The sequence below is a fragment of the Sorex fumeus genome, unplaced genomic scaffold (genome assembly GCF_029834395.1).
Source record: "Sorex fumeus unplaced genomic scaffold, SorFum_2.1 ptg000061l, whole genome shotgun sequence".
Classification (NCBI taxonomy): domain Eukaryota; kingdom Metazoa; phylum Chordata; class Mammalia; order Eulipotyphla; family Soricidae; genus Sorex; species Sorex fumeus.
The window spans coordinates 4,248,511-4,268,941 of NW_026606118.1; the positions used below are offsets into that span (position 1 = coordinate 4,248,511).

A 20,431-nucleotide genomic window follows, 5' to 3' on the forward strand; every position below is an offset into this window, starting at 1 on the left:
AGATACTTTCGGTGAAGGATTGGAGCCAGAACAATGCTCACTAGAAAGGGGAAGTAGGAAACCAGCCGCCACCTTGGAGAGTCCGGAGAAAAGTAAAGAAAGAGTACCTAGAACCTGCGGGGGGCGGGAAGCATGTCGAAAGAGGAGGAATACAGGAGAAAGCTTCTGGAAATTTCTTCAGCCACCTGCCACTGTCTCCATCTCTGCCACGTGGTCCCCAGGGAGCTCCTCTCAGGGGCCCTCTGAGGTCTGAATCCGAAGGTAGATCTTGTTTTCCTTGGGTTTTGCTTTCCTGTGAACAGCACGGGTCACGTAAATAAATCTCAAAAGAGAGCCAAAGCCGCAATCAAGCTGAACATGCATGGCTGAACAGACCAGGGTAAATCGGAAGGAGGGGAGGGCGGCTGGCTTGGAGCCGCCAAAGCAGGGCCCCCAGCAGCCACTTGCTTCCACAATTCAAAATCGCCACCCACTCCCAGCCTGACTCCACCGTCTCAGGATGGACCTCACCAAGATATCGCCTGCTGAAAATTTAGCTCTGCAGGTTTTGTGACTGAAATCTCCAGGCTTTCTTGGAGTCCGGATGGGCTACCTCCCCCCACCTTCCTGTACTTCCAGAAGCCTCAGCAGTCACATCCACACCCCCAAAGTGGCCACCTAACTGAAAAGCGACTCCAGCCTTACCGTCCTGATAAAAATACCAAGTTTCCCTGAATAAACACCATGACCTCTTAGCACCTGCATTGCAAACCATAATGCACAAAAAGAAAATGAGAGAGAGAGCAAGAAGGAAAGTGCCTCCCATAGAGGGAGGTTTAGGGGTTTGGGGCTGGGAGATGGTGGTGCGGAAACAGGGGACATTGATGGTGGGAAATGTACGCTGGTGGAGGGAGGGGTGCTGGATCATTGTATGACTGAAACCCAATTATGAACAGTTTTATAATGGTCCCAAGGTGGGACCCCGCCAGAGCTCACAGGGGGTACGGCTCAGAGATGGCTCTCAATGCAGAGCTGCCAATCTGGGGGTGCACCCGGACGGCACAGGGGACCGCAGTCCAAAACAAATGTCCTCCCCCAAGCCCACCAGTCTGTGCCCCCACGTGCTGCCCATGTCCAGCAGCTCTGGCAAGAGCAGTGGCAGACACCCCAAAACCTCCAGGAGAGGAAAAAGAGAGAGTGGGGGGCGGGGCTTATCCTGAAACCTCCAGAGGAGAGGGTGGGGCCGGTTCACCCCAAAGGCTCCCCCAGAGGAGGGCAGGGTCTATCCTGCTCACCCCAAAGGCTCCCACAGAGGAGGGCAGGGGGCCATCCATCTCACCTCCCCAGGCGCTCAGCGTCCTCGATGGTCTCCGGCAGGGCCGCCCCCCTGGTCTCAGGCAGAAGCAGCGTCAGGAACCCAGCAAAGAGCCCCAGGGCAGCTGCAAGAGAAGAGGGGTCCCACAAGTCACTGAGCCCCCTCACCCTAGGGAGGGTATGGCCAGTAGGGGGACCCCAGTGTGACACAGGCCCACCCAGAGAGCTGGACCGAGCACCAGACCCCACTGGGTAGAAAGCGAGAGGGGCTGATGCTCCCACTAGTGCTCCCGCTGCCCCTCAGAGCCAGGTCTGGACCCACGATGCTGGGCAGGGGTCGGGGTGGGGGGGCTGCTTGGGGACCCAGGAAGAACCGGGAGGGCAGAGTGTGTGGTTGGCAGCTCTGTAGGGACACCTCCTAGGCTGACTGCCCAGAACAAAGGACTCGCCACGCGAGATCTTACCGAACAGCACGAGTGGCAGACCTTGCCAGACCTCCATGAGCCTGAAGACCAGGAAAGGGGCCACGATGCCCCCCAGGTCGCTCAGGGATGAGCAGACCATCACCCCCAGGTTCCTGGGGAAAGAGACAAACCCAACGCTGCTCTAGGACTCCAGTCTCCGTCTCCCTTCCAGGCTGCAGCAGACAGCTCTGGGGTGAGGGTCTGCACAGGGCCCTCCCACCTGCCGGGGCCACACAAGGGGGTCTCCATAGAACCCCCAACTGTGGGGACAGAAGCGCCTGAGCTCGGGACCTCCCGGGCTTCATCCTGAGCTTCCCTTCCTCATCTACATTCGCATAAATATGCATCATCCTTGCGTTACATTTGCATTAAACACCTTCGCATCCTTCCTAATAAGCCAATAAAAGTGAAGCCAGCGTTTCCCTGAGTTCTAGGGGCGCCCATTGCAAATGACGCCCCAACTCCAGGAGGGGAGTGTGGACATCTATGTAGAGGGAGTCGGTTAGAGGCACGGGGGAGCCAGGTGCTGGCCTGAGTGTCGATCCACATGGGGGGGTGGGCGGGGGGGAGTGCTGATCCCAGGGGATTAGTGCCAGGACTGAAGGGAGAACCCCAGGAGCTGGGAGTGGGGGTGGCTGGCGTGAGTGGAGTTTTGCGTCTTCTATGGAGAGACAGAACGCCAGCTAGGCAGGAAACAGAAACTAGCTAAAATGAGCCTGTCAACCCTGGAAACTAAGTCGTGGGAATCAACTCCACCTTGTATGGCTTGGGGGCTACACCCAGGGTCTCAGGGCTCCCTCCCCACCACACTATTGCTCAGACCCAGCCGCCACGCCAGCTTTTCTCCTGACCCTCTGGGCGTGGAATATCTTGTTCTGTTCTTTCGCTTTTACGAAACTTCTCTGTTAGACTTCCTCTTTCTCAGGGGCCGGGGCCATAGTACAGCAGTTAGGGCCCTTGCTTGCATCCCAGGACCCCTTATGCCCCCCCAGTCCCAAGGCAGGAGAGATCCCTGATTGCAGAGCCAAGAATGTGTGATTTTTCTGGCCATCGTATGGTTTTATTTTATCCAAATAACTACCTCTATAACTTTATGGGATAGACGCGGCACTCTATTTCTTTAGTGACTTCCTATGAAAAACTGTTAAAATTCGTCTACTTCCTTCTCACACCTCTCGATGCGCTTTTTTAGTTAATTTAATCACATTTACAGTGTTTGCCTTCCTATCTTAAAATACATTTGGGGCCAGAGCCAGAGTACAGCACACATCTGACGCAGGTTGGATCCTCGGCACTCCATATGGTCCCCGGAGCCCAGCAGGAGAGATCCCTGAACCCAGAGCCCCGGGTATGTCCTGAGCACCACCAGGTATGTCCCCTCCCCCCCCCAAAAAATAACAATAAGCAAACAAAAAAGTGATGCTAACACTCAATTGTGTTGTTTTGGTAATTGGGTAATGCCTGCAGTGCTCGGGGATTACTCCTGGCAGTTCCCAGGGGACCATATGCAGTGCCAGGGATGGAGCCCAGGTCGGTGGCATGCAAGACAAGTACCCAGCCCCGTACTATCTCCCTGGACTAAAATACTCCCTTGTATGAGATTTGAACTAGACTTGGATTCTGAGCCAAGAAAGGGTGTTGAGGCACAGCTGGATGGCGGCACCGCCAACGTCCTCTCTCCTGCCAGTGTTGATGGAGCAACTCTTTAGTGTCGGGGTTAGGACACCTACTTTCTGCTCCGCAGCCCAAGAGACATTGCATTACCATCCCCTACGGAGGCTTTGAAACATCGCCCTGTTCATCACTAGATTCACGGGGAATTGTTTTCCCCAGCAGCGTTTTTGGAAAAGGTTCGCAGGAAACATGCTTGGAGACTCCAAAATGGCTGACTCTTGTGAGAGGAGAGCAGAGAGAGTCGGACCAGGCACGGCCCGTCCAGTCCCTTTCCTCTCGGGAAGAAGGACCAAGCACGGCGTTCATCCGCATGATGCGGACGGAGAGACACCAAGTGCCCCACTCTTTCTTTGCAAGAACATTCTGGCAAAGGCCAAACCATGGACAAATAGACCAGTTTGGTGGTCACTGGTGACTTGAGGTGGGGAGACAGGAGATGACCCCAGGAGACAGTGGGTCCATCTGGAGGTGCTGGGGGGGTTCTCTGTGCTCATCGTCTTGGGGGTCAACGATCTTTGGGGTCAATGATCTTTGGGATCAAAACTCATCCCAGTGTGTGCTTGGGAGGGGGGATTTGCACTAAGCAAATTTCCCCTCCTAAGAACCCTGATGGGAAGCCGTTCGTTTGTGTCCTGAGCCCCTGTCATGGTGAGGGAGAAGCACTGGGGGGCAGGGGCCCAGGGAGGCGACTCAAAGAGCTGGACCTCGTGCTTTGCAAGCTGGGAGGCCTGGGTTTTGGCGCCCACATGGCAAGGTCCCCTGAGTACCTCCAGATATGAACGTCCCCACCCCCAATTTCTTTCTCTGTAGTTGGTTCCCATCTGGCCTACTCATTCCCAAGTGGTCTGGCTCTCACAGGCCCCTGGCCTGGCCTCAGTTTCCTTCATCTCCTCCCCAGGGGGCCCAAAGCACCCAGGAACAGAGACGGGGCAGGACTCCCTGACAGGGCTGATGCTTGTCTAGGTCTCTCCAGGCATGAAGTGCCCTGTAAGGAAACCACTCCCCTGGGTCAGGGGAGCTGCTGGGACCCCTCCACGGAGCATGAATGAGAGGGGGAAACCCCTCCAGGGCTGAGCTATGCACAGTCCTGGGGAGGATGGCGGGGACCCCCTCCAGGGCTGGGATGTGCAGAGTCCCAGCAGCCTGGGTCTTCTCAGCCACCCACCCTCCCTTCCAGCCTAACAGGCACTGGCCGACTCTATACTGCCTAGGCCCTGATGCCCGAACCCTGAAAGAGACCCTGACCTCTGGGCCCCGTTCCTTGTCCCAGTGTCCCCCTGGTGCACGCACCTGATGAAGGTAGGGTACAGCTCAGTGTTCACCAGGCACACCAGCTCGAAGACAATGGTGATACCCATCCGGCCAACACAAGCCAAGGCGGTGTGCAGCCAGGGTTGTTCTGCAGAGGAGACACAGGGTGAGGGGTCCCCAGAGAGGGGTCAGTGCCCTGGTGACAGTGGCAGACACCACTCCTGGGTTTGAGAGTGGTGGGTCCTGCCTAGGTCCTGTTGTGCTGGGCCCTGGAGCCCGGGACCAGCTGCTGATGACATGCAGAGACACAGGGTCCTGGTGAACGTCCAGTGTAGCACACTGACTGCCCCATGTGCTCAGTTTCTGTGGCTGCGGGAAACCGGATGCCAACCCACGCCCCTCCCCCCACCTGGCCTGTCTGGGCTGGGCCGTGGCCACCACAGAGTCAACCACAGACACGTCACATTCAGTCCCGCAGCTCACTGGCCACGAGCCCCGAGAGATCTGGTTGTCAGCCCTGTACAAAGGGACATTCAGGCTGACAGAAAACCAGCTCCATCTGGGACCCGAGACTCCGGCACACAAAATCCCAATTATGGACTCTCAGCGGGTTTCCAGGTCCAGCGTCACCGACTGAGGATGATGCCAAGCTCACAGCGCCCCTTTCCCCATGGCAACCCGGCAGGCGAGCTGTGAGAAGCCCTCCCTGCCCCCGTGCCTCCCTCACACTGGGACCCCAGTGGGCAACAGGGGATCTGGCACCTGAATTTCTGCTCTCCGATTTGCAAATCTAAGACCCCCCAATGAATGCCTCACTTGGTTTTAGCCTCGTGTTTTTCTTGGCTGACATCCTCGGTCTGATGTTTGTTTCCAAACACACTTTTCCCAAAGAAACCTCTTTTTGGAATTGCCAGGAAGCAAATCCTTGGTGCCGTCTAGCTGGGCACAAAGCCCAGTCACGACGGTGATGACCCAACCCTTTCCAGCAGGGCACGAGCAAAGGGGTGGGCGTCACCCACTTCCCCGAGACCCCTAAATGCTCCTGCCTCATCTCCTCAGGAATAAAGCCTCTGGGGTCTCAGACATCCCTTGTGATCTTGGCCTTTGTGTCCACACTGGCCAAAGACGGGAGATGTGGCCCATTTCACGGGGCAGGGGGAGGGTCTAGGGGAGTGGGGTGCCGTGGCCAAGGGAAGGAACCTGCAGCCGGGGCTGACACAGTATCTCCGGGTCCCTGCTGCCCAGCCAGCCCTTCCGTGAGGAGTGCAGCTCCCATGCCCCCGATTTTAACAAATCTGAGAGACCTGGGTGTGGACTCAGGCAGAGAGGGAGGCCCCTGCTCCCGAGGTGCGTTTTGGAATCTTCCCTCCTGCACCCTGGACATGAGTGCATCCGAGGGGGCCCTGCGAGGCGACCCACTTGCTCCAGCTGCCTGGGGCCCTTCTCATCCGCCCCCCCAGAACCCAAGTTCCATGAAGCAAGAACGTCCCTGCACTGCCCTCTGCTGGCGTGGAGGGCCCGGGCAGTGCAGGTGCGCGAAGGCACCAGCAAAGTTCCCTGGCGGGGAATGAACGCTCCTCCTCCAAGCTGAGGTGGGTGGCTGAAGGCCAGAGCAGCCGAGCCCTGGGGTGCACGTCCCTCTGTCCAGGGAAGAGCTCAGGCCTGCTCAGCCATCGTGCTGCCCCCTGCTGGTCCCGCCTGTGTGTGGCAGCAGAGAGTCCCCAGACAGGCAGGTGGGAGGAAGCCAGGGAGACCTTGGCTCAAAGGCCCCGCCCGAGCCCCTGCCTCTCCCCGTCCTTAGTCCTTGTCCCCCAAAGTCCGGCTTCCTTGCCCGCCCTGACTCAGTCCCCTGCTGCTCAGCATAGCCTGGGCACTGAGAGTCCAGCCTCCAGAAAGGCTCCCCCAGCTTGTGCCCCGCGGCCTCAGTGACAGGCCAAACCTGCCTCCTGCCCATTCTCCCCATTTCTCTTTCTGTTTTTGTTTTGGGGCCACAGCCCGCGGTGCTCAGGGCTGACTCCTGGCTCTGCTCTCTCTGGAATCACGCCTGCAGGCTCAAGGGACCGTATGGGATGTTGGGGGCCGAGCGCGGGTCAGCTGCATACAAGGCAAGCGCTCTACCCACTGTATTATCTCTCCGGCCCCTGTACATCCCCATTTCTGACGCGGTGGAGGATCCCAGAAAGAAAGAAAGAAAGAAAGAAAGAAAGAAAGAAAGAAAGAAAGAAAGAAAGAAAGAAGGGAGGGAGGGAGGGAGGGAGGGAGGGAGGGAGGGAGGGGAAGAAGGAAGGAAGAAAGAAAGAGAAAGAAAGAGAAGGAAAGAGAGAGAAGGAAAGAAAGAAAGAAAGAAAGAAAGAGAGAGAGAGAAGGAAAGAAAGAAAGAAAGAAAGAAAGAGAGAAGGAATGAAAGAAAGAAAGAAAGAAAGAAAGAGAGAGAGAAGGAAGGAAAGAAAGAAAGAAAGAAGGAAGGAAGGAAGGGAAAGAAAGAAGGAAGGAAGGAAGAAAGAAAGAGAAGGAAAGAGAGAGAAGGAAAGAAAGAAAGAAAGAGAGAGAGAAGGAAGGAAAGAAAGAAAGAAAGAAAGAAAGAAAGAAAGAAAGAAAAAGAGAGAGAAGGAAAGAAAGAGAAGAAAAGAAAGAAAGAAAGAAAAAAAGAAAGAGAAGGAAAGAAAGAGAAGAAAAGAAAGAAAGAAAGAAAAAAAGAAAGAGAAGGAAAGAAAGAAAGAAAGAGAGAGAAGGAAGGAAAGAAGGAAGGAAGGAAGGAAGGAAGGAAAGAGAGAGAAGAAATAAAGAGAGGGAAGAAATGAAAGAAGAAAGAAACCCTGTGAAAAGGTCACCCCGCAGGGCTATTTCCATAGCCTTGAAATCAGTTTTGCAAAGGAGCGTGAGAGGAGCTTCTTTAAGGACAAGACAGACTTCTCAGCACGTTGCCATAGAGAATGACACACACTCATATATATGGCTGCCCTGCAGTAGAAGAGAGAGGTCTGTTTATGCCTAACTAGCTGTAGCACTGTCCTCCCATTGTTCATTGATCTGCTCGAGCAGGCTCGAGTAACGTCTCCATTGTGAGACTTGTTACTGTTTTTGGCATATCAAATACGCCATGGGGAGCTTGCCAGGCTCGGCCATGCGGGCGGGATACCCTCTGTAGCTTGCCGGGCTCTCCGAGAGGGACAAAGGAATCGAACCTGGGTTGGCCATGTGCAAGGTAAACGCCCTACCCACTGTGCTATTGCTCTGCCCTAACTTGCTAGAAGATTTTATACTTTTTTAATAATGAACTAATGTTTCATTAAATTGGGATGCTTTGTGTCTATTCAGGTGTTTTTTTACACCTATAGGGATTTATTGTAATCTTTCGCTTATTAATGCAGATACTTAAATATCTATAGCACAGCGGGTAGGGCGTTCGCCTTACAAGCGGCCAACATGGCCGACCCGAGTTCGATTCCTCCGCCCCTCTCGGAGAGCCCAGCAAGCTACCGAGAGTATTGGATATGCCAGACACAGTAACAACAAAGTCTCCAATGGAGACGTTACTGGGCCCGCTCGAGCAAATCGACGATCAACGGGAGGGCCTTTACCTTTTTTTTACCTTTACCTTTTCTAATGAATTGGCACGTGGTGAATTCACCGTCCAGCCCTCACAGCCACGGGAAGTCACAGTGGCTCAGTACCCCCGCCCTGCAGGTGCAAGCCCTCGAGTCTGACTCCGGGTGTCCCACGTATCCTGATCATGGTCCTGACAATGCGATCAATGCAGCCACTCCCTGCCAACTTCAGCAAGTCCCATGGCCACGCGTGCAGACTCTGTGCCAGCTGTGAGCCCAGAGAGAACCACGCAACATGCAAGCCCCACAGTGGGGGTGAGAGCTGTAAAGGAAGGAGGAAAAAAGTCCTAAAGAATTCCACATTGCAGGGCTGGAGAGATAGCACAACGGGTAGGGCATTTGCCTTGCACGTGGCCGACCCAGGTCCGATTCCCAGCATCCCATATGGCCCCCTGAGCACTGCCAGGAGTAACTCCTGAGTGCAGAGCCAGGAGCAACCCCTGTGCATTGCCGGGTGTGACCCCCCCTCCCGCAAAAAAAAAGCAAAAAAAAAAAAAAAGAATTCTCATTGCAGGGAACCAGAGAGGTAGCACAGTGGCCAGGGCACTTGCCCTGCCCACAGCCAACCTCGATGCCATCCCCAGCTCCCCCGATGGTCCCTCGGTTCCACCAGGAGTGACCCCTGAGCGCAGAGCCAGGAATAAGCCCTGAGCACCACCCGCTGTGGCCCCCACACCAGCCAAAAAGACTTCATGCCGTAAATTACGTGTCTGTGACATCTCAGCTTGGTGTCTTCAAGTCCCATCTGTGGAGACTCGGCGACAGGCACGGGTCACTCACCGTGGGCGAGCACCATGAAGAAGCAGGCAGCGCCGGACACCAGGCTGCAGCCGGCCAGCAGGTGGCGGCGGCCCACGCGGTCGATGACCCCCAGGATGATGAAGCTGGCGGGGAACTCCACGAGCGCCGAGTAGAGGAAGTCCAGGTAGAGGTGGCCGCCCGTGGCGCCCACGTGCATGATGACACCCTGGTAGAGCACGGAGCTGGTGAACCTGCCGAGAGACACAGGCCTGGTGACGGGCGCGCTCTGCAGCATCACAGCCCACGGCGCCTGCTCTCACAGGGAGCACTGCGCCCGTCCTCCCTCCCCAGCAGGTGGGGGGTCGGGGGGGCATCTGCTGGGCGAGCTGGGTGACCTTCAGCCAGTGAACGACCTCCCTGGGCCCCGAGCTTCTCCTCAGGCCTCCCAGCACTCTGGTTTGTCTCAGGGAGTATTTGAATGCCTGCACAGAGCTCTGACTGTCGTCGGCGCGAGTCAAGGGGAGCAGACGAGCAGAGTGGGTGCAATTGCTGGCCAGTCTCTGCAAGGCTGCATCGCGGTTCCCCAACTCCCCACGGCACAGCCCAGCACTGGCCGTCCACCCTGTCCCAGGAATAACAGCAACACGGCCAGGGCCCAGGTGGGTTCCTACTGGGCCCACTTAGGTGTCACTGGTGAGAAACGATCTCACACTGAAGGCCAGAACCCATACTGATACTGACCCTGGAGGAGAGAGTCCATTCCCCAGGAACCCCTGCCCTATCCCGGAACCCCAGCCCTGTCCTGAGACCCCTGCCCTGTCCCGGAACCCTGCCCTATCCCAGAACCCTGCCTATCACAGAATCCCTGCCCTGTTCCAGAACCCTGTCCTATCACAGAACCCCTGTCCTATCCCAAAACCCGGCCCTATCCTGAAACCCTGCCCCGGCCCGGAACCCTGCCTATCACAGAACCCCTGCCCTGTCCCAGAACCCTGCCCTGTCCTGGAATCCATGCCCTGACCTGGAGCCACTGCCTCGCCCTGAGGGGAGCATGGGGACTCACAGTGCAGCCCCCCAGGGGAGCTGCGAGTTGGGTTTCTAGAATCAAAGTATTCTTGGAGGGGCAGCAAGGTGGCATTGGTGAGTTGAGACCAGCCAGGGGGCCCCCTCCTTGTGCTTTGACGCTATGGGGGGAACTGTGGATGGATTTGTCCTTACTGCTGTGGCCACCCCGGCCGGCCTGTCCAGTGTTAACCCACGCCGTGCTGCCACCTGCTGGCAGATCCTATGAATTGCATGGACCGTGAGCCCAGTGTTCACTGGGGCCCCTTCTGAGCCCCTTAAAGCACATACTCCATCTTTAATGCCCCTGAGCCTTACAATGTAGGCATTTCATTACCCGCCACTTGCTGACGAAGAGATCAAGTCACGGAAGAGGTGAGGAGGTGGGTAGGAGGAGGGAGCACCCCCTCCCCAGCACTCACTGCAGTGAAATAGGGAGTTGCCAACAGATGTGCCGGCCACATGGGGGGGTTGAAGGGGGCCCTTCTGGGACCGGTGTGGGATTCCCAGCCAGGCACAGTGATGTGGAGGAATCGGTGAGCGAGGAAAGCCGGCTCTGGCGCCCTGGGCAGTGAGGAGTCACTCAGCCTGCCCCCCATGAGCTCCTATGTGCCCGTGCAGGCCCACTCCTCCGTGCCCTTCATCCCCAAAGCACACAAACCAGGGAGTGATTCCAACCCCACTGCGGGAGCTTCATGGCTTTCCCTGGCCAGGAGCTGAGCCCGCGACCCACACCTCCTTTTGAGGACTGCCAGGCCGGAGGACACATGCCAGCTTCCCCATCCCGGGCAGTGCCTGCCGCAGGCAGCCCCCAGGGAAGCCCGGCAGCCCCTGAACTCTCGCTTCTCCAGGCGGAGATGAAGGCAGAGGTGCAGGTGGCGAGCAGAGACCCTTTAGCTCAGGGCAGAAAAGGCTGTTTCTGCTGAAAGGTGCTTCTCTGATGCCAAGGGGAAATAGGGTCTTTTAGAGTTAGAGACTGTTAGATTTTGACCTCTGGAAAACCCAGTTAAATATATTTCCCTACTTGGGCTGGAGCGACAGCACAGCGGGTAGGGCATCTGCCTTGCACACGGCTGACCATGTTCAATTCCTCCGCCCCTCTCAGAGAGCCCGGCAAGCTACCAAGAGTATCTTGCCCACACGGCAAAGCCTGGCAAGCTCCCCGTGGCGTACTCGATATGTCAAACACAGTAACAACAAGTCTCACAAGTTACTGGGCCCGCTCAAGCAAATCGATGAACAACGGGAGGACAGTGCTACCGTGCTATAAAAGATGAAATTAGATTCAAGGCGGCAGTGGGGGGTGGGTCAGGGACTGCAGTGGGGGGTCAGGGGCCAGGGGCCGCAGTGGGTGTGGGTCAGGGGTCAGGGGCCGCAGTGGGGGTGGGTCAGGGGTCAGGGGTCAGGGACCGCAGTGGGGGTGGGTCAGGGACTGCAGTGAGGATGGGTTGGGGCCCACAGTGTCAGGGGCGAGTCAGGGCAGAGGTGGGAGCCTGGCGGTGGGTGTAGACACATTGGGGACTCAGTTCTGGACCAACAATGAAATCATAAACCTAGGTGTTTCCCTGGCACAGAGCCAGGAGTGAGCCCTGAGCACAGCTGGGGGTACGGCTCTCCCACAAAACAGTAAAATTTTAAAAACCACGTGTTTGGGGGCTGGGTGGCGTACGTCAGTTTGGAGGCCACCGCCTGGTCCCCAGGGGTCACTCGTAGCTCTGCTCAGGGGCCCGTGCAGGGCTAAGCCTGAGCCCACGAAGCGGCCCTGTCCCGGCGCTGTGCCCGTCTGCGGGGCCTTACCACAGGTACATGAGGATGAGGCTGTGTCGCCGCAGACGCCCCGTGCGAAACAGGTCCATGCAGGACGGCCGTGGCGCCTCTGCGTCCCCATCCCGGTCCAGGGACAGGAGCTGAGAGGGGGAGGAAATCAGCCACAGGGAGCGGGCAGGGACCACCTTGGGGCCCTCCCCGCCTCCGCCAGCCTCTCCCCGTACCCCAGCTCCACCAGCTGTGCAGCCCCAGAGTCACGTGCAGGCCCCCAGAGCCACCCGTGCAGTGACATGTCCTGCACCCCCACCCCAACCAGGCACCTTGAAGCCTGCAGGAAGCAGCTTCCCATTCTTCTGGGCGATGTGTTCCAGAACCTTCCGGGCTTGAGAGTTTTTCTTCTGGGACAGCAGCCACCGCGGAGACTCAGGCAGACGCCTGCAGACACACCACCCCACTGGGCATCGCCCCAGAGCTTGGGGGGAGGGGGCTCACTCCCGAGCCGAGTGGCGCAGAGGCTCAGGGATGCCCACCCTCAGCCGGGGCTCCCGGTTCTGAAGCAGAGATCTGGGGGTGCACAGGCCCAGGGAGGAAGCACATGGGAGCTCCATGGGCCCCTCACACTCAGCACCTCAGGGCCTTCCTCACGGGCAACAGGCTGCCCTGTCCTGTGGCCGGCCATGCCTCCCCACACCCAGCCCCTGCATTCTGGAGAGATGTCGGCATGCAACACCGGAATGAGTCTGCTTGCCCCTATCTTCCGCAGACACCCCGCTGTCCGTGCCAGGGAAGACCCCCATTCTGGGAAGCTCTGGCAGAAGACCCGAGGCTGCTTGAACCACCAAACCCAGACGGAACCCCCCAGTCCTGGAGGCCCTGTCTCACCCTGATGAGGGGAGCCCAGCAGGGCCCAATGTTGGGGTCGAGACGGAGACACCGCCCTCCCCTTGAGGCACTGGAGCAGCAAGAGGAAGCCCTAGTCAGTGCCCACTAGGGTGATTACCAACGTGAAGGGGGAGTAGGAGGAACTTCTGCTTTTAAAGGGGCCACGCCCTGGTGTTTGGGGAGCCCAGGGTCATCCTGAGGTGCACAGCCCAGCAGCCGAGGCTTACAATGGGTGCTCAGGGCCAGTGGCATCGGGACCCAGGACCTCACACACGCATGCCGGCTGCCTCCACTCCAGCCTGGTAGAGGGGCTACAGGTGGCAGGGGGACCCTGACACGTTGGTGGCGGGTGCAGGGACTCCTAAGGGATAGGTGGGTGTTCAGCTCTATCTCTGATGCTCTGTAGGGATGGAAGCCAGTAGAGACCAACTTTTCATGGGAAAATGATGTCTTTGTTTCTCTTTGCTTAAACAAAGAGGCGACCTCTTTGTTTGATCTCTGCAGGCATGGGGCTTCTTGGGGCTTCTCTGCCCCACACCACTCCCACAGTGCAAAGGACTGTCTGGCCGCCACATGCTCACATCCGCCATCAGACTTGGTTCCGTTTCCTAATGGCTCAGTGTGCATCCCCTGGGAATGTCCACTCACTCATTCTAGCAGGGCAGTGGCCACACGAGCCCTACTGCTGAGTTGGACCCACCATATTGTGTCCAGAAGGACATCCATCCCTTTTAGGGGCTCTGTCAATGAGGACCTCTGCGCTCATAGGGAGGGCCGGCTTGTGATGTCATAACACCCCGAAGCAGTGAGGGTGGCCAGGCCGGGGTGCTGAAGCAGCCTTACACCGAAACCTCGCCACAGGGAAGAAGTGACCAAGGTCTGCTCGGTGGGCGTGGTCCCAGAGGGATGGGGAGAAGCCTCGGCTTGAGGTGGAGGGGGTGTGGTCTAGGGAGGGGCACTGGCGGTGGGCGTGGTCATGGGAGGGGCCTGTTGAAGGGCGTGGTCAGAGCCGGGATTCGGCGAAGGCGTGCTCAGCCCGAGGGGGCGTGGTCAGATGACAAGGCGGGTGTGGGCGTGGCCAGGGGAGGGGCCTGATGAAGGGCGTGGACAGGGCCAGGGTTCCGTGAAGGCGGACTCAGCCCACGGGGGCGTGGTCAGATGAAGAGGGAGGGGCGGTGTGGGCGTGGCCGCGGGAGGGGCCTATTCTGGTGGGCGGGGCGGGGCCCTGGGTGGGCGGGGCCTTGGGTGGGGCCGGCCGCGGGCGCTCCCTACCAGCAGCAGAGCAGGAAGAGCAGCGCGGGCAGGGACACGGCCAGCTGCAGCCACCGCCAGTGCGGAAGGACGTAGGCCAGGCCGGGCAGCAGCACCAGCCCCACGGTGAAGGCCGCCTGGTACAGGATGGCCACGGTCCTTCTGTAGCCCGAGCCCACGAACTCTGTGACTGAGACGGGAGACGGGTCGCTTCTGGGGTTCCCGGGGGGGAAACGGGGCACGCCACCCCTGCCTCGCCCCCTGGGGACCCCCCAACCTCCTGGGCCCCCAGCTGGCAGCCGTGACCCGGGTGCCTGCTGTCCCCACTGGTCTTGAGGCGGGCCGGGCACGTGGGGAGATGCGCCAGCCGGGGAACCGCCACAGGCAGGGGAGCAGGGACCCCGGCCAGACGCAAGGACCTGGGGTCTGGGGTCTGATCAGCCATCAGGGACCCGACCCAGGGTATGCCCGGTGCTCGGGGACCCGACCCAGGGTGTGCCCGGCCCTTGGGACCCCGACCCAGGGTGTGGCAGGCCCTCGGGGACCCGACCCAGGGTGTGCCCTGCACTTACTCAGGGTGTAGCCGGCCGTCCAACTCCCCTTGCTCACCAGTCCCTGCAGCAGGCGGAGGAGCAGCAGGGACGGGTAGTTGGGGACCCCGGCCATGAGCGCGCCCGCCACAGCCGCCACCAGGGAGGTGATCAGGAGACAGAACTTGCGGCCGAACCTGTGGAACAGAGAGGAAGGGGGTGAGACCAGGCCCTGCAGGCCACAGGGCTGCCTTCCGGGAGGCCAGGGGTCCTCGGACAGCACCGGCACCTCTCAGCCCCACCTCAGCCCATAGCGACCCTCCTGGACTCAAGGGGTCACACAAAGGGGTGTTCCCACAGTGTCCTGAGGCAGCATCTGTCACCCCCATACCCTGAGTGACCGCGCATGACAGGCCCTGGCGCCAGGCTCTGCGTCTCGTTCCCCAACGTCTGCAGCACCTGGTATGAAGCCAAGGCCTGTCCCACGCGTAAGGCTCGAAGGCCCCCAAACAGGGTTTCCTCAGCCCCACTGAGAAGCTCTGGAACCGCTCAGGCCAGAGGTGAGCTGGCAAAGGATGGCAACGGACCCCAGACCCGGGACCCCACGCCTGAGGTCATATCTGGAACCCCACAAAAGGCCACACCTCACCCCACACCCAAGACAACAGACTCCAACCCACACCCAGGACCCCACACCGCACCCACTCCTCACCCGCATGTCACCCCACTCTCAGGATATCATCCCCAGGCCACCCTCCACCATGAAGCCCAACCCATGACCCCAGCCTTTCTCTGAGCCCAGCCCTCACCCGCACCCCCAGCCACCCCGGCCCCTAGCATTGTCCTTGCAGGCCCCAGAGGCCCACACTGGTGTCTGTTCGCCTCTGCCGTGAGCGCCCCAAGCATCCTCCAGAGACGTACCTGTCCGCGACGTAGCCGACAGCCAGGGAGCCCAGGAGGAAGCCCACGTTAACGCTGGCCTGGAACAGGTCCAGCTTCCAGGCTGTGTCACACACCAGGTCGAACTGCGGGGACGTGGGGAGGCAGGTGAGACGGCAGCCTGTGGCATCTGGGGCGGGGGCGGGGGACCTGTGGGCCGGCATGGGGCACCCGCGGGTGAATGAGGGTCTGGGGTGAAGGTGGGGTCCTGGGTAGGGGGCAGGGTCCGGGGTGGGGGTACGGCTGCCTGCGACCTGCCTGGCTGCCTCCTGCCACCTCCTCTGCCCTCACAGCCTCCTCCTTCCAGAATCGGGCAGGTCCCTTCCCCGTCGGGGGGGCCTCTCTCGGGGTGACAGCTGGGGGCGGGAGGCCAGGCCGGCGACAGCAGCGCAGGGGCCCAGACAGCGTGTCCGGGTCGGGGTCATGCACAGCCCCAGCCGGGGGCCACGGGTGGCCTCTCTCAGCCCCCGTCAGCAAGTTCCTGGGCACGGTTAAAGGTCGCCTGTGCAGCATGACAGCTAAGGGATTCCAGAGAGAGCACTGGGGTGGGGAGCCCCAACACCCGGCTCTTCTTTCCCAGGAGGCTTCCGCGGGGCTGTGCAGATGCCCCCTCCCCAGAACCTCCTCCCACAGTGCTCAGGACCCAGCGCCCCCTTGGGCTCCCCCGTGCCCCACCCCCCCTGAGGCCGGCGCTTCTGGGGAGGGAGGGGCCACCCAGCTGCTCTTCCCAGCCAGAACCTACAGTGTCACCAGGGAGCCAGGTTGGCACTAAAGAGGATAGGGCTCAGGGTGGTGGCGCTTGCGGCCGACGTGTACCACGCAGAGAACCTGAGCACTGTCGGGACGTCGGGGGGTGCCGCACCCCATCCCTGTCAGCTGAGAATCAGCACAGGGGCTCTGGGCCCCCACAACAGCTTACTATGAATAAAAAATTGTAACTAAACATGGCACCGGAAAGAGAGTTTGGGGCTGATGGCACTTGCTTTGCCTGTGGCCAGCCCCAGTTTCATCCCCAGCACCAAGGGCCCTGAGCACCTCAGGGAGGAAGTCCTGAGCACAGCTAAATGTGGGATAAAGAAATAAAAAGAATAATCATTGTAAGTTTTAAAAAGTCCCTCTCGGAGACCCCAGCAAGCTACCAAGAGTGTCCTGCCCACACAGCAGAGCCTGGCAAGCTCCCCATGGCATATTTGATATGCCAAACACAGTAACAACAAGTCTCACAATGGAGACGTTACTGGGCCTGCTCGAGAAAAATGATGAACAAAACGGGAGGACAGTGCTACAGTGCTCAGTTTAAAAAAAGAGAAAACCCAGATAGAGAAGGGAGCACCAAATAAAGGGTGTTTGGAGGATCCTCCCAGGATGGGAGATGCATGCTGAAAGTAGACTATAGACCAAACAAGATTGCCACTCAATGCCTCTTTTTCAAATCTCAGCACCCAAAAGGAGAGAGAGAACAAAAGGGAGTGCCATGCCACAGAGGCAGGGTGGGGTGGGAGGATGGGGGGTGGGAGGGATGCTGGGATCCATGGTGGTAGAAAATGGGCACTGGTGGAGGGATGGGTATTTGATCATTGTATAATCGAAACCCAAGCACAAAAATTTGTAAGTCTACAACTGTACCTCATGGTGTTTCACTAATAAAAATTAATTTAAAAAAATAGAGAAAGAAAAGAAAAAAAGAGAAAACCAAGGGGCTGGAGCAATAGCACAGTGGGGAGGGCACTTGCCTGGCATGCTGCTGACCTGGGTTTGATCCCTGACAGCCCACACGGTTCCCCGAGCCCCACCAGGAATGATCCCTGAGCACAAAGCCAGGAGTCAGCCCTGAGCACAGCGGGGTGCGGTCCCCAAACAAAACAGATGAAACAAAACTGGACCTAGCGCCATGGAAGGCGGCTGTCGGATCTCAGACGCGTCCCGGCCCTTCCTCCGGCGCGTGCCAAGGAGCTCAGCGTCAGCATCCCCGTCCCTGGAAGCTGTTGTTTGTCCAGGATGAGACCTGACCAGAGTCCAGGTCAAAATCTGCAACTGAGTGTGAGCACCCCTGCCGGCCAACCACGTCCTCCCCGCCTTTCCCTGTCCCTGTGTGGCCCCGGTCCACGCAGAAGGGACCCTGACTAGCAGATCTTGAGGTCCCAGCCACGTGACCGGGAAGGGACGCCTCTGTGCCCTTGGAGGTCTGGCCGCCTTTGACAGCCCGTGATCAAGGCGCACCCCAGCCGCTTCTCTGCACCCCAGCACCCCAACTCATTGGTCAGGAGCAGAGAGGTCCTCGGGCTCTGAACACTGACCCCAGACCATCAGCCACCTCTGGCTTCCGGTGAGCAGTGCCCTCACCCAAGACCCTCCAGCAGGGGGTGGCGCTGATGCCAGCCCAGCAGCTGTGACCCAACCCTTCCAAAAGGGACGGGGGCATATTTGGCGGCGTCTTACTCAGGTCTCCGTTCAGCGCCCACTCGTCCACCCGGGAAGAAGCCACAGCACGACCTGTCACTCACTTCCCTGCCACGCTGGAGGCGCCGACGAACTGAATCCCTTGGTGGTGTGCGGTCAGGGCTGATCGACCCCAGACCAGGCAGGGCCGAGACCCGGGCCCAGGACACACCGGGGGGCAGGTGCGGGGGTGCGGGGTCGCGGGGGATGGGGGCTGGGGGGAGGGAAGGGGACACGTCTCACTTGTGATGGTGGAGAAAAGGGTCCCCAGATGAGTTGTGCGGGGGGCAGACAGCAGGGAGGAGGGGGGAGGGTTCACGGGCAGGAGAGGGGGACCGCGGGCAGAGTCCAACTCGGCCATGCCTGTCCTCTGGGTCCGCCACCCCCCACCGCATCTCCGAGTCACTGCAAAGGGGAGAACGGTGAGCCCCAAGCCAGTCTGCCAGGCATCGAAGAGAACCCTGACTGCCCCCAGGAAGGAGACTCCGGGGACTCACTGTCCCCTCCTGCCCCCCACGCTGTGTCCACTCTACCTCGGTGACGATGGACGAGCCGGGCGTGTCATACTCCCAGCCGTGCATGCAGGGCCCCAGCGGCAGCTGGCTCCTGTTGGGGGCCAGGCCGGCCAGCGGGTCCACGCAGCCCAGGCTGCTGCGGTTCCAGTCCACGAGGAAACTGAGGCACTGGCGGGGGTAGGGATCCCCCGTGGGCCCCAGGCCCGGCACGGTGAAGTTGAGCACCTCGGCCGGGCTCCATCCACAGCGGGCGCTCAGCTCGGCCGCCCCGGGACTCCGGCAGTGGTGGTCGGGGGTGAAGCCCAGGAAGACGACGCCCACGTAGATGGGGGCGAAGGTGGCCGAGAGCAGAGACAGGGTCGTGAAGGCCTCTTTCTGGAAGCGGCCAAAGGCCCCCGCCTGCTCCAGGAGCTGGTCCAGGGAGGGCATCTCCGGGCAGCGGCCAGGCCAGACGCCGTCTGGATTCACACGGCCCACACATAGCACCGCTGGGAGCTGACCAGCTCAGCGACCTTTCCCCCCCAGGTGCTGACGCAGGGTGAGGAGGGCGGCACAGGGCTTCGCCGGGCGGGGGCCAACCCGGACAGGGACAGTGGGGCCCCAGCCTCTCCAGCGGTACACACTTCCCGCAAAGGTTCGCTGCGGGCGGGCGCACACCTGGGTGCCACCAGGGCCACGTCCTGGAGCTCACTGAGCCCCGCAGTGGCGGCTCCAACCCAGGACCTCAGCCACCCGGCCTGGGCCATGCTGCAGCGATCACACCACTGTCCCCAGGGTGCCCTGTGTCCCCTCTGACCCTGGCCCAGACGCCAGCACCTGAACGCTTCCAGACCCCACTTCTCGTCACATGGGGGCAGGAAAAGGGATCCAGAGGGGCTCAGAACAGAGAGAGGCCAAGGTTCAGGGGACAGGAGACCACGGGGGGGCAGCGGGGTCCGAGGTCAGAGCCACGACCAACAGCTTTGTCGGCTGACAGATGGCCCCGGGACGCCTCGCAGGGAGGAGTGCGGGTCACATACGGAGACCCCAAGTTCTATCCCCAACACCGCATGCCCTCACGCCCGTCGGCCGTGGCCGTGGTCCCCGCCCCACTGAGCACCGAGGGCTGAGCATAGCTCTGGAAGCATCTATAAGAGAAAATGAATTGGAAGTCAGTGTCCTCTCAGGAACTGCAGCTCACCTCACCCGGACACACACACACACACACACACATGCACACATGCATGTTCAATGTGCACACATGAATACATGCACACTTATACATGTGCATGCTCACATGTGCACACATTTACAGGCTCACACATGTGTATGCACACATGCACCCGCATAAATATACATGCACACACTCACATGTACACACACACACGCACACACACACACACACACACCGTGTGTCCCTCTGGATCTGAGGGCCTATTGGCCTGGATGCTGGCTGGGGTGAAGGCCCGTCCCCTGTGCGCAGAGAAGCCATGCGAGACTGGGTGCGGGCCCCCGACTCTGGCCGGAAGCCCTGGACACCAGCCCTCCGAGGCCAGGAGCCGAACTGTGGCTCCCCGCGCCCCCCAGGAATCTGCGATGGCTCCCCAGAAGCCTCTGCTGCGGGCCTGGGACCCAGACCCAGACCCCGCCACTCTGCGCCCAGCTTGCAGGCCTCAGCAGGGGGCAAGAAGCACAGTGCAGGCACTGTGTAGGGGAGAGACGTGCCCGCTGCCCTCATACTGCCCCCCCATGCTGCCCCCTGCACCTCTCCCAGACTGAGTGCATTTGCCAGGGGAAAACGTGGGGGGGAACCAAGGCAGCCAGCCCTGGGAAGGGACGCAGGACCCTGGGCTGCGGCTGGGCAGCGACTTGAAGGTGCTCAGACCCGAGCAAGTCCCCACGGGTGATGCACTGGCCCTGGGTGGGGGCCCAGGCTCACAGGGGTACCCCCTGATACTGAGTGTTCCTAGAAGCCTGACCCGAACAGACACCTGGACCCAGCACCTCATCCATCCCTGCATGAACTATGCCCCTGA

General features: G+C 59.7%; 1 protein-coding gene across 1 annotated transcript; it reads right to left on the reverse strand.

Annotated features, from left to right (window-relative positions):
- Window positions 1-231: 231 nt before the first annotated feature.
- Window positions 232-18,845, reverse strand: LOC130034641 (solute carrier family 22 member 1-like). The gene is made up of 11 exons (XM_056126273.1): window positions 18,435-18,845; window positions 15,445-15,548; window positions 14,566-14,720; window positions 14,015-14,183; window positions 12,181-12,295; window positions 11,891-12,000; window positions 9,071-9,282; window positions 4,722-4,830; window positions 1,758-1,870; window positions 1,319-1,418; window positions 232-292 (listed from the first exon to the last, which is right to left on the reverse strand). The coding sequence occupies exons 1-11, from the start codon at window positions 18,843-18,845 to the stop codon at window positions 232-234; spliced, it is 1,659 nt and encodes a 552-aa protein (XP_055982248.1).
- Between the last annotated feature and the right edge of the window lie 1,586 nt (window positions 18,846-20,431).

Coding starts and splice junctions, on each gene's coding strand:
- LOC130034641 (XM_056126273.1), bottom strand. CDS start 18,845: ATGCCCTCCCTGGACCAGCTCCTGGAGCAGGCGGGGGCCTTTGGCCGC. Junction 12,001..12,180: donor TGCTTCCTGCAGGCTTCAAG/GTGCCTGGTTGG, acceptor TCCCCCTCTCAG/CTCCTGTCCCTGGACCGGGA. Junction 293..1,318: donor GACGCTGAGCGCCTGGGGAG/GTGAGATGGATG, acceptor TGCTGTTCACAG/GAAAGCAAAACCCAAGGAAA.